Source organism: Dreissena polymorpha, chromosome 4 (assembly GCF_020536995.1).
Source record: "Dreissena polymorpha isolate Duluth1 chromosome 4, UMN_Dpol_1.0, whole genome shotgun sequence".
NCBI classification, from domain to species: Eukaryota; Metazoa; Mollusca; class Bivalvia; order Myida; family Dreissenidae; genus Dreissena; species Dreissena polymorpha.
Window position 1 is genome coordinate 33,073,438 of NC_068358.1, and position 13,388 is coordinate 33,086,825.

General features: G+C 34.6%; 1 protein-coding gene across 1 annotated transcript; it reads left to right on the forward strand.

The window, feature by feature from the left end:
• The first annotated feature begins 1,280 nt into the window (after positions 1 to 1,280).
• LOC127876732 (uncharacterized) lies at positions 1,281 to 11,347 on the forward strand. Its single transcript, XM_052422164.1, has 4 exons — positions 1,281 to 1,683; positions 7,825 to 8,001; positions 8,698 to 8,872; positions 9,925 to 11,347. Exons 1-4 carry the CDS (start codon positions 1,326 to 1,328, stop codon positions 10,082 to 10,084), a joined length of 870 nt encoding a protein of 289 aa, XP_052278124.1. The 5' UTR covers positions 1,281 to 1,325; the 3' UTR covers positions 10,085 to 11,347.
• Positions 11,348 to 13,388: the final 2,041 nt, after the last annotated feature.

Genomic DNA, 13,388 nt, shown 5'->3' on the forward strand with positions numbered 1-13,388 from the left:
TGTATCAATATCAATTGCGTTCCAATATATTGTTTCGTTATCGATTTCGATCGATTTAATATCCATAATCTGCACTGAATTTCATTTTAGAGAATGTTAGTTGTTAAGCATACAATGACCTAAACTTATCCAAGGTAATGGTATTTGTCATCCATACCATTATATAAAGTATATCATCGATACCTGTTACATGTAAATATTTATTTACGGAGTAGTTTATAGGTTAAGAACTAAATATCATAAATATTAACCTAAAATACTGTTTCCATGTTTAAACAAACATAGTGTTTGTTAATCTTTTAAAATAGCATCAATATGCAAAGGTTTAAATTATCCTTTACCACAAATAGGACAAACAGTTGAAACTACACTTGTAGCAGCACGTTGGAAGTCTTTTAATCACCGTGCGATCATTTTGGGATTTTCCAAAGGCCAATTTAGGTTGACAGCTTAAGAACGATCAAAGAAGAGAGCATAATATTGTTTTTTATTAAACAGTTTTAGTGCAAAACCAGCACCACATCTGACTCAGATAGAACGATACACACACTCCGCGTGCACACTCTGTATCGAAGTATGCTATGATGTTCATTTCGTTTAACAAAAAACGGGCTTAAAATCGTTAGCAGGGAAAAACAAAGCAATATGTACCCTTTATATTGGGCATATTTATTTCAAAATCAAAGAAATTAGTTTTTTTTTAAATTTTAATTCACTAAATGCAATAGACTCCCGCCCTAAGCTGGCGGGCATCTGTAACAAGATAATTAAAAAAAGGTCCATTAAACCGTCCTTATCTGAAACTCATGCCGTTGTATGAACCTAATGAAAAACTATAGTGTATAACAATTTGTATGGCTTTATTTGCTTGTGTTTTGATTGTGTCAAATATTCGCGATTTTTGGTTCAACGCGAATTCAAATCTATCGCATTCAATATGACTGTATCACATTATTATTAAGATCCAACATGAGTTGTCAATGGCGAATCACGTACTTTTTATATTGTGCTCTTGGTGACATTGTTCGTGTTTACTTCAGTTTTGACAGATACGTATGCAATCGTTACTATGCACCTGCACGAAACTGTCTATGTAATGATAATAAATTGCAAGTTGAAATGTTGATTCAATGAAATGGTCGTTGATGAGTTACGTGACGTCTACGATATAAAGCTTATTTGTCGTTCGGTTTTGGGTGTCAGTTTGAAGTGTCATGAAGCAAATGAAAAACGCATTCAATCTATAATTTACACGTTGATTTAATAAGATAATCTTGACATCTTAAATATTCAATCTTATGCCACATTCGTATATATAAAAGTGGATGTTCAGTCTTTTCACAATCAGATGTTGTTCTGCATACATCAACATTGAACAGTCTGCCAATATGTCAAAACACATAATTTTTGCAACCTTCATAAATGTGCTTGTGTTAACGGTTGCTAAGGAACCATTTTGTCCAGTGTGTGCCCGGTATGAGTATGATGAAAAACTGTTAGAGATGGCTTTGGGAGTAACCCTAAAGGAAATTAAGGGAACCAACGCTAAAGTATTAAGTACTTTAGCGGATATAGAAGAAAATCGGATGGCATTGAACTTGGCTTTAGAAAAAGCTAAAGATGATATCCAGAAAATTGTTCATGAATATAGACAAATCAACAAGAGCATCAGCATTTTGCATGGTAATTATAAATTAAGTGTTTTATATGCATTATTGTGGATTTTTGTTTGTTGTTTGCGACTAGTAAAAAAATGCCTAAAACTGTTCGATTAACATGTATCAATGACAGTGAATTATTTCTTTTTTATTATATTTTTTTATTTAATTCTGCATTAGATATTCATATTGTCTGTGTATTTTTACTGAATAATGAAAACAAATAGTCGTAGAATTAAATGTCATTAAATGGCAAATATATTTCTTGTCATATTTTAAAATGCCATGGTATAGTGTTAATACAAAATGTGCACAAAAAATAAATATAATGCAGAAACAACTTCAAAAGTGTAATTTGCTGCATCATGTAAAGCGCACTAGACATTGCAGCTGGACATCTTGATCTAAGCCTTTTTATGTAAATTGACAATATGTACTAATGCCGCAAATTTCACTGTTGAAGTTGTTGCTGTATTACATTTATTTTTTGTGCATATTTTGTATTAACACTATATCATGGCATTTTAACTCATGCTTATGAAACACATATCATTATCTAAGTATGCATTATTCTCCGCAAACCTACTTTTCCAGCCGACTTTAATTCCGCGTTTGCAGAAAATTCCGAATAATTTATGAAAAGAAATACAAGAAACTGAGCAGATGTGACATGCATGTGTTTTTATATATGTCGTAACAACGGTTTAGTTACCCGTTTCCACGACTTTGCAACTTTTAACCAAGACTTGTTGACTCCCAAGGTAATGCTATATATAGATGTATGGTCGATGATTTTTTTTTCGATTATTTATGCGTGAAAAAAGCAAAGTAATGCACGTATTATAAAATCGTTACCCCATGCGCTATTTATAGAAATATTAACAGATTACTTTACAAAACCCGAGTTTTTTATAACATAAATACTAGTTTTACAAAGAAATTCAATAAATTAACACTAAACGTTAACCTAACTATGTTTTGACTTTATTTCTAGATTGGCGGCTTTAGATATTATTATTCGTAATTTAACCCGATTCATCAAAACAATTGTGAAAATTTACATAATAAAATATACAACTGTTATTGGTCTATGTTGTACAATTACTGCATGTTTTTATTAATATTTAATAGTGGCCTAAAAGGCATTTAACAATATTAACAACAACAACAATAACACTAGATATAAACAAGTTGAACGTTCAAACGTTTATTGTTTGTAGCATTACATTTATTAATGTAAGCATTATGAGTAGGAAGTACATGACTTTCTCGGTTATGCGTAGTAATTATTTTAGCACGTATCACAAAATTAAAGTGAAAAATGAGCTTTGCTCGAGAAATATACATGAAATCATGTTTTACTCGAGAAAATGGAGTTCTTTGACAAATTCTATTCGAAGAATCTATGGTTATTGTTTCAATATTATAATTTCAAATTATACCCGGTCTGACGCTTCTATAACATTCGGCTACCAGCGAAAAATCTTTGAGTGGATGTTAGGATTTTATTTTAATGAGCTTGGAGCTATAAGTGCCTGGTAACGGAAAATTGAGTTCATTAAACGAATTAATGTATTATTCAATAAACTGTGATGTAAATATTTTTTTATGATAAAACTTCCATGCTTTTGATGTTTGGTAATGACACGTTTACATCAATGTGTGCTAAATAGTTGTGTTCATGTTAACGACTCATCTGAAACGTATGGGGAATGTGCGCATCACACGTTTTATTATTTTATTTTTTATATTTATGGTTAAAACCCTTCGAGCATTTAAAAGAGCAGAGTATTATAAGTTCATTATATTGCATACAATACGCAATAAACAGTAAGAGCTTGGGCAAGCAATTTGTGTCACCTTTAATGTAATGTAATGACTTAACATTGCCATACTCTATCTTGTACTTTTAGCGACACACATTATATAATATACGGAATCCGGATAGAGTCATCTATAATCTCGCCATTCCTTCATCAAGGGCGACACACGACACACGAAGCGAAACACCATATTTTGCACGACACACGAAGCGACACATGATATTTTGGGCGATACTCAGAGTGATATACGATATTTTGTGCGATACACGAAGCGACGCGCGAGAATGTACCACAAAATATCGCCTTGTGTAGGAAGCCCAAACGGCGATATATCGTGGTAAATATCATGTGTCGCTTCGTGTATCGCGCAAAATATCGTGTGTCGCTTTGAGTATCGTGTCTCCCGTTCAAAGGGTAACACACGACACACGATATTTTGCGCGACACACGAAGCAACACACGATATTTTGCGCGATAATCAAAGCGACACACGATATTGTGCGCGATACACGAAGCGACACACGATATTTTGCGCGATACACGAAGCGACACGCGATATTTACCACAATATATCGCCTTTTGGGCTACCTACACAAGGGCGATATTTCGTGTTACAAGTTATGTTGTGTCGCTTCGTGTATCGCGCAAAATATCGTGTGTCGCTTCGTGTGTCGCCCTTGATAAAAGAAGGGCGATATTGTAGACGGCACTATCCTGATTCCGTAATAATAGGTTTATGTTTGCAGCAATTCATTGTGAAATCATTCATCGCAACGCGAGATTAAGTTCAAGTTCAAGAGTAAGTTCGGAAACCTCAACCAACCGACCTATAGAAGGAACAATTAATGAAAACAATCACTTTTACATATAGACACCGACACCTTTCTGTTATTTGGAGCTAAGGACACCTTCGATACTAAACATGTTCTTAAATGACTATGTACCGATTGTTTAAACATAAACACAAATCATGCACAGATTTTGACTGTACATTGTATATGTTTGTGTGATAGACACATTGAGCATAAGCTCGACATCAATACGGACGTTACGCTGACAATGTGTACAAGTGATCAGCATATTGTCTGCAAGCATAAAAGAAGATTGTGTTTTCTAGCTCGTACTCCAGTCATAGGTATCATATGACCATATTTTTGTAATTTCATACTTTAAAATTATTGTAACAGAACAAATAAAATACATATTAAAAAGCCAGAAATTGTAGCGATTTAAATTTAATGTTGGGCTTTCCTTAGCGGGTATAAATTGTTTGGATACTTGTTTTTTATACAGGATTTAGGCGTTGGGTTATTTTTTTAGGAATTCAAATAACATCCCTTCGTACAGTTGTTTTTAAGCTTTAGTATATAATAATAATCTAATAAGCTTGTTTAAAGTTATTTCTTTGTTTAAACGGTTAAAACGATGGTGACTTATTATGTTGCGGATGTTTGTTTTTTCCATAAATGTAAACTGAATCCCCCAATATTTGAACGGGGTGTTTAGCCACACTTGAATATTTATTTATCGATATTATATATTGGTGATAATTTATATATAGCTAAAACGCACACGTACCATGTGTAAAACGCAATAAAAGCATTGGGTTAACGCACATTCATGAATCACCCATACATATTTCAAATATGTATAAGCGCGCGGTTTTTACATACATGTTTGAGTTGTTTGCTTTACTATTTGACTGGTGTACATGTATATATTATTTATAGTATCTTTAATCAATTTGATTATGATAACTACATTCGTAAAGTTTATAGAAAGTTTTTTATTATTTAAACCAAAAATGATGTCTATCAGATTAATGGTCTAAGCACATTCAGAATCTAGTAAAGCGCACATGTCTTATTTATTTTATATACATGTACCCTATTGTGTATGAAATGTTAGCATACGCCGAACGATATTTCTGGTATCGCTTTGGCATATGTCATAACTTTGTTAGTACGATTTCCTGACACACTGTCCGCGCACTGGCCTTGATACCCTGCGATATGGAGTGTTTCGCATTTGTAGAGACTGTACGATTAAGTAGTTGAACAGGCTGTAAAAGCATATGAGTTACGTTGGTGGACACCACACTTGAATGGTAGGGTATCTAGCTGCGGGTACTCCAAATTCAAAATCTTTCAGTAACAACTAATCAGCTGTACATTTCAGCTATATGCCAAAATTCAGTCCTGTGTTCGTTAGTCTAGTAAATTATTTAGGTAGGAGTGCTGGAACATAGTCCGGGTTTATGCATGATACAGCCTAAGACGTGGAAGAACCTCACATACTGTACTGCGAAATACAAACACGTGTCATCGTATGAGTGGCAGACCGAACCAGTACTTTTTTATTTTCCCGAATGAAAGCATTACTTAGCCAACTTATTAACAATATGGGTGTAATTTCCTCCCCGTGAAGATTTGCTCCCGTTGAGATACAGGACATTGGTATATGCTTTTGAAGTTTGTAACAAAAAAAACTAAACTTTTTCTTTTGAATCGCAATAAGTTTGTGTAAATCCTGAAAAAAATATGAGAGATTGTAAATATATTTTTTCTGCCTTGAGGTGTTTGCTAAATCTCACCCCCACCCCCTGTAGAAACAAAATCTTGCCCCTGTTGACAATTTAAGTGAAATTATATGTATGTTTGTAATTTTTATGGCCGTTCAATTTGCATAATGTAAAAGGTTGAACTTAATTTCCTGTGACTGGTATTGCATACACTCAAAAAGCGAACCACTGCAGTGTCATATCATGCGATTTATTCCCACATCATGTCAATGAAGCACACATCATACCATGACAAACATACAGCATCTCATGACAAACACACATAATACCATGACAAACACACAATATCACATGACAAACGCGCAGCATACTATAGCAAACACACAGTAGACTATGGCAAACACACAGAATTTTATAAAAAAACACATCATCATAAACACCCAACATATCACCATAAACACATAACATATCATCACAAACACATAGCATACCATCAAAACACACAACATATCATCATGAACACACACAGCAAATCATCACAAACACACAGCATATCATCATAATCACACAGCATACGATCACAAACACACAAAATATCACCACAAACACACAGCATACGATAATAACCACATATCATATAATTTAAACCCACATCATATGAATTAAGCACACATCATACCATGACAAGCGCAGCATACCATGACAAACACACAGAAGACTATGAAAAACACACAGCATATCTTCATAATTACACAGCATATCATCATAAACACACAGCATATTTAAAAAAAAATACAGCATACCATCAGAAACACACAACATATCATCATAAACACACAGCATACCATCACAAACACACAGTATAACATCACAAACACACATCATAATATCGCAAACACACAACATATCATCATAAACACAAAACATATCATTACAAACAAATTACATATCATCAAACACACAACGTATCATCAAAAACACACAGCATATCTTCACAGACACACATCATACCATCACAAACACACAACATATCATCACAAACACACAATATATCATCACAAACACACTGCGTACCATCACACACACAGCATACCATTACACACACACAACATATCATCAAAAACACACAACAAATCATCATAAACAAACAGCATATCATCACAAACACACTTCATTTCATCACAAACACACATCATATTATCACAAACACACAGCATACCATCACAAGCACACAACATATCATCACAAACACACAACATATCATTATAAACACAGAATATATCATCACAAACACACATCATATCATCATAAACACCAAACATATCATCATAAACACACTACCTATCATCTTAAACACACAATATATCATCACAATCACACATCATATCATCAACAACACACAGCATATCATCACAAACACACAACCTTTGATCATAAACACACATAATATCATCACAAACACACAACATATCATCATTAACACACAGCATATCATCACAAACACACAAAGTATCATCATAAACACACCGCATATCACCTTAAACAGACAACATATCATCATATCACACACAACATATCATCATAAACACACCGTATACCGTCACAAACAGACAGCATATTATGGCAAGCACATATCATACTATAATAAGAACATATTTCATGATTTAAACCCACATCATTTCAATTAAACATCCGATATATCAGTAAGATACATAATGCAAGAAATAAGTAAAATCATGTTTAGTTCATTAAGAACTCTGTCCATAATAATAATACTTAATAACACAGTCTATATATACATGAATTGTGTATCTCTTTGCAGACATGAAGCAGAGGACGTGGGGAAGCTGGGGAGAGTGGGGTCAGTGCAATTTCTCGTGCAAACGGGGCGTAACCGAGGGCGCGAGAGTTCAGACGAGATTTCGGAACATGACCGTGGACAGCGTTGTCATGCAGACGGAGACTGACCAACGTCCGTGTAACGCTGTGCAGTTTGCAGGTGATCGTGTTTGTGTTACTGATTTTAATGTGTTATTCTCTAGTTTTCTTAACAATAACACCACCATAACCATATAGGTGGCGCTTCAATTTATGCACAACTGCAGATGGTTAAAAAAAGAAAAAACCCTACCGGTTTTCCACCTTATCCTTTCATGTTATAATTATGTGGAAATGTTCTGATCCCTTTGTTGACATGATCCTTATATGTAAGCAAAAAGTTATACTCTACATCATAATAAGCTGTGAAAGAAGGCACGGGGGAAACCTCTTTCTCATTCAAAAAGAAGTTCACCAAAAATCACTATCTATTTATAGACAAATAAAGTTTTGTCTGTGAAACATGTTTACACTTAGCGCATTTTATTGTGACATTTATACTGTGTCAGAAGTTTAACAAAAGTCATGCACCTAACGCTTTATATTAAAAGTCAAATAAAGTTCTGTTTCTGAAAAATGTATAAATGATGCGCATTTTATTGCGACTTGGTTTGTCATAAGTAAATAAGGCATTTGCTTAAGATGATGTTTATTATGCTTCTCTATATTCACGTGAATTAACCTGAATGCGTGTTCTGTTTTTGTATCATGTATACATGAAGCGGATGTTATTGCGACTTAACTCTCTCAGAAGTAAACCAGATGCTTTTACCTGACATGTTGATTATGTTTATCCTTATTCACGTGAATTAACCAGGATGCGATAAGAGTAGCAGTGCAGACGACAATTACGCGACTGCGTTCAGTTTCACAGACGAGATCGCTCAGGCCACGTGCACGGCGATACGTTCCGAAGGAGGTTTCGTGAGAGCTGTGCGACGCACGTGCTCACTCCAGGCTGTCTCCTGCGAGGACCTGTGCAAGAGTCTCAGGTTTTCAAACATTGACTAATGAGAATGACTAATCGATGGGATATGCCTATATAATTGCAGACAGTCAAAACTCAACCATGCATATCAATCAATCGAAATCAGTTCAACAAGAAGATATAATAAGAAAAAAAAAATCAGCATCCTCAGTATTTAGTATTGAGCCCTAATTTATTTTTTAAAAATCGGAGAAGTGTCTTATTTATGGGAGTAAATTGTTTTGCGTCCGGCGGTTTGAAAGGCCTTTAGGTCAAATTAAGATGATTGCTTAATTGGGGGGGGGGGGGGGGGGGGTATGGTAGACGCCAATTGATGTGATACCAACAGGTCAACGGTCAAGTTAATAGGGGCTTGCAACATTATTTTCATTTCCACACAGTTTTTTGAGTACGCTTTCTCGAAAGGAGAAGAAAATATCTGATTTTGCTGTAAAAAGCTAAAGAGTTACAGAGACTTTTTGTCAATAAATTGGTTTGTCTTAAGACCGCTTTTACATACGGTCATCTAAATCGGATATGTTGGTTAATTGTAAGGAAAGGCAGGCGGCTATTGAATTATACATCATCAGCGTCACAGGAGGTTATTAAATGGAATTCGTTTTCGAATGATACCTATGTAACGCGTGTACCAGCTATCATCCGAACTGGTTTCCCAAGAAGAACGAAATGGACAGATTAATATCATTTAACTTTGAGTTGAACAGGATAAATATCAATGTCATAAGGGCTTGTAACACGGCAATTATTACTACCGAACTATATGTAGGAAAAGGTAATGAAGTTAAGGAATGTTTTATCATAATATACGTGTATATATTGCGCAAAGTGCAGGCACACGCACTATTGAACATCTATTAATAATTTTGATGCGGGTCGGTTTGAAGCGGCATATATAGTTTTGATAATTCCACATACCGATAGTCCTGTTGTGCATAATGTGACTTTATAACAAACGAACACATGTTGTTGTGTTGTTATTTTTTTTTCAAATTCAACAATCCATATTTTTGTTACTTACTTAAATATTAACCGTCTAAAACCGCCCCTCGTTTCTAGCGCAACGTGCTTCAACGCTCTTCACGTTTACCAACCGACCAACGTGTTGGGTCGTACGGAGACCGGAAAGGCAGGCCTGAAGACTTACAGATACAACTCCTGTAGCAGCTCTAGCTGCGGACCCAACTTCTGCTGCTGCACCGGCGATTATACAAAATAAGATAAAACCGATCCTCATCATAACCTAATCCATTAACAGAAAATTGTCTTATTTAGTGTGTATATGTTAATGCGAGGTTAATTCGTTCTTTAAAACATAACTTATCATGCTTTTATATAATCACTTCAATATTTTGAACAGGACTTTAGATCATTTTGTGTTTGGTAATAGATACACGTCAAGCATTTGTTACCACAATTCTGCATAGAACCTTTCTGTTTATGTTTGTTTCATCTAAAATAGATTTGTTTATGGAATTTTGATGTACACGTTAAATGTATTGTCAATTGTATGATGCATACTGAGAAAGTGGTGTTGCAATCACAACTTATTGTAAATACATAGTTGAGATGGAAGGCGCTTACTTATTGTATTAATGCTTAATTTAACACTACAGCTCTACTTTTTCATATATATTATGTGCTTCTCATAACACCTTTAACTGTTTTATATGGTAAAAAACTATTTTAATACTTAAGTCGTATAAAATAAATCATTTTACGACCGTTGTTTTCCAATACTGTCAATTTTAAATGCGCTGATTCACAAACATATTTTACTTGATAATAACGGATAGTCTTAGGCCATATAAAGCATACGAGATCGAATAAAAACAGACTAAAATAATGCTTCTGTCATACGAGCACTGATCTAAATAAAGAATTCTGTAATAGTAGATATGAAATGTCACACATGACTTCATGTTCAAGTAGTTGTGAAACAATTTAAGAATATTGTGTATAGTGTAAGACTCAAGTCTAAAAATCGGTTGGTGAATGCGCGCCCTTGTTAGACAGTGGTTTCGTGTATTGTATCGTAAGAAGGATCATTCAAAGAAAACCGACTTTGACACATGCATTTTGTCTATACAATAATAATAATGATCACGATGACCTGTTATAGGCTGAAGTAAATACAATATTCGTTCTGTTCTGACAATTAACCACACGCAAATTCGTTTATGTTGCACTTTTCAACACTTAGCATTTATTACGTTTATGGTAAACACGTATGCCACTTGGACGCTGTATATATGGCGGTAAATAAACGGGTACATGCTGAAAGACGGCCGCTTACAAGAAATCAATTTTAGCTTAATCTGCGCAATGAAATGATATCGGCACATTTTCACAATACTTGTTCTTCATGAAATTGTTTGAAATTCACATAACTAATGGTGGCACTTTTCTTATATTTTTGTATTATTTGGCAGTTGAAGAATGTTATTATTTGATTCGACAATCCATAAAGCAAACAACCAAATATGAGTTGTTGTTTTTTTAAGAAGACACGAACTCTGTTGTTACTTATTCAGGCAACGGAATATGGGAGATAGCCGTGGAATTTCCGTATCAGACTCGATACACATTTTCGTTTAACGATACTAAAGATATCGTCATTATTATCAACGCCTTGAATGCCATTGTGTACACGCCGGTCTTACTGACCTATGTAATAACGCGAAAGGAATTGTGGGTAGTACTTCTTTTACGAGTGAAAAGTGAACGCGAACGTAAGTGAGGTAATCGTGCTTCTGATAATCGCTATCAGTCTTAATAGAGATTCAAAATCACATTTAAACATAATTAAATACCATTTCTTTAAACAATATTCCGTTTTAAACAAACAATAAAAAGGACTTTTCTTTCATTATTAACATTTTCATTCCTACGCAGAACTTCTTTGACGGATGCATAATTCCCCAAACCAGGGGAATGTGATGCGTCTTAGTATAGAGGTTACAATAACGTAGTGACGTCACCATCTATGTATAGAATGCTTTAAACGCCCCAATAAATCTTGCGCTTAAAGAATAACATTTAAAAGTTAAGTTATGTGTTCACTGTGAATGAACAAAAACTTTCACGTGACCACAAAAGTCAACGTAAGTAGTCATTTTTTTACAACAAACAGCCGCGCAAGGTAGGTTTTTTTCCAATATCTTTGCCATACATGCCATAATTTTTCAGACCAATTCCGGGACATTGAGTTAAATTGTCCGGGACTTTTGCCGATTTTCCGGGACATGTATAAAATGTAGCGATATTTATAGACATATGCCTTTTTGGCAGGTTTTTTTTGTTCCGCATCGTTAATTGCAAAAGTTCGAAAGCCTATCCGAAATACACATGATCTATTAACGTCAAATTAAACATTGCTACTTCCGTTACTAGATACAAGCCACGTGTTTTCAGTGTAAGCGTTCTAAACATAGATGGTGACGTCACTGCGTTATTGTTATTAAGACCGGTGTGTAACGTGTAGTTGTTGATACGCCTTTATTCATTTATAACATTTATATACCGGTAATAAAAAATACAACAATACAGTACCGTTAGATCGTCAACTCAGATCAATTCACAATACATACAACCAATCACAATAAAACAAATACAACAAAACAGTACCGGTAGATCGTCAACTTAAAATCCGGACAGTCACACATTAGCGAACATAAACTGCTTTTAATTTTTTACTCAGCGATGTTGGACTTCAGAAGTGTGAACAACTATCCTATGCCCTTACGCAAAGACTTTGCTGATCATCCTCTGACTTTCATTCGACCTAGTGCGGGCAATATGGCATACATATAGCTTTCGATCGGTATATCACGCGTTTTATGTGTTGCTCTGGTTTTCGAGAACACTTCGACACAAATTTCCATTTAAGAAGCAAACGTCAGTAGTCAAATTACAAAGAGTCAGTGTTCTCGAAAATTAACGATCACAGAATTGTCTATGCTTTACCGGATGAACATATATTACACATGTCCATGCATAACAAACAAAAATATCTACCGGAGAATAAATAAACGAGTGAAAACAAATATGGCAAACGTCAGTAGTACGTTTAGAAATGGCAAACGTCAGTAGCAAAAATATGCAACCGGCAGTAGACGAATATATGCAGGGTTTTCCTTCGACCTTTTAGGGAATACCACTACTATGTTTACTTATATAATGACATTTACTTTAGCAAGTATTTTATTAATGCTAAACAAATAGATTTAGAAGCTTGATAGTATTTATAACCACGCACACTTTAGCACTACAACTGTGCTGTATAAATTAATACGTACGAAAAGTGAAAAAGTTCCTTAGAATTTGACGTTCATGACCGAATATGGCAAATGATATGGTGCGAGCGCGACACGCGTGTGCGTGTTGTACATGTAAATTTCCCCAAGAGTGGTCGCCCGCTGTTATAAGTTATAAAGATATGCCTTAAAATGGTTACATTACATTTTACTATGACTTTTTTAAAATATAATATCTTATTCGTTTAATTACTAATTGTAATAATA

Coding starts and splice junctions, on each gene's coding strand:
- LOC127876732 (XM_052422164.1), top strand. CDS start 1,326: ATGTTCAGTCTTTTCACAATCAGATGTTGTTCTGCATACATCAACATT. Junction 8,002..8,697: donor TAACGCTGTGCAGTTTGCAG/GTGATCGTGTTT, acceptor TGAATTAACCAG/GATGCGATAAGAGTAGCAGT. Junction 8,873..9,924: donor GACCTGTGCAAGAGTCTCAG/GTTTTCAAACAT, acceptor CCTCGTTTCTAG/CGCAACGTGCTTCAACGCTC.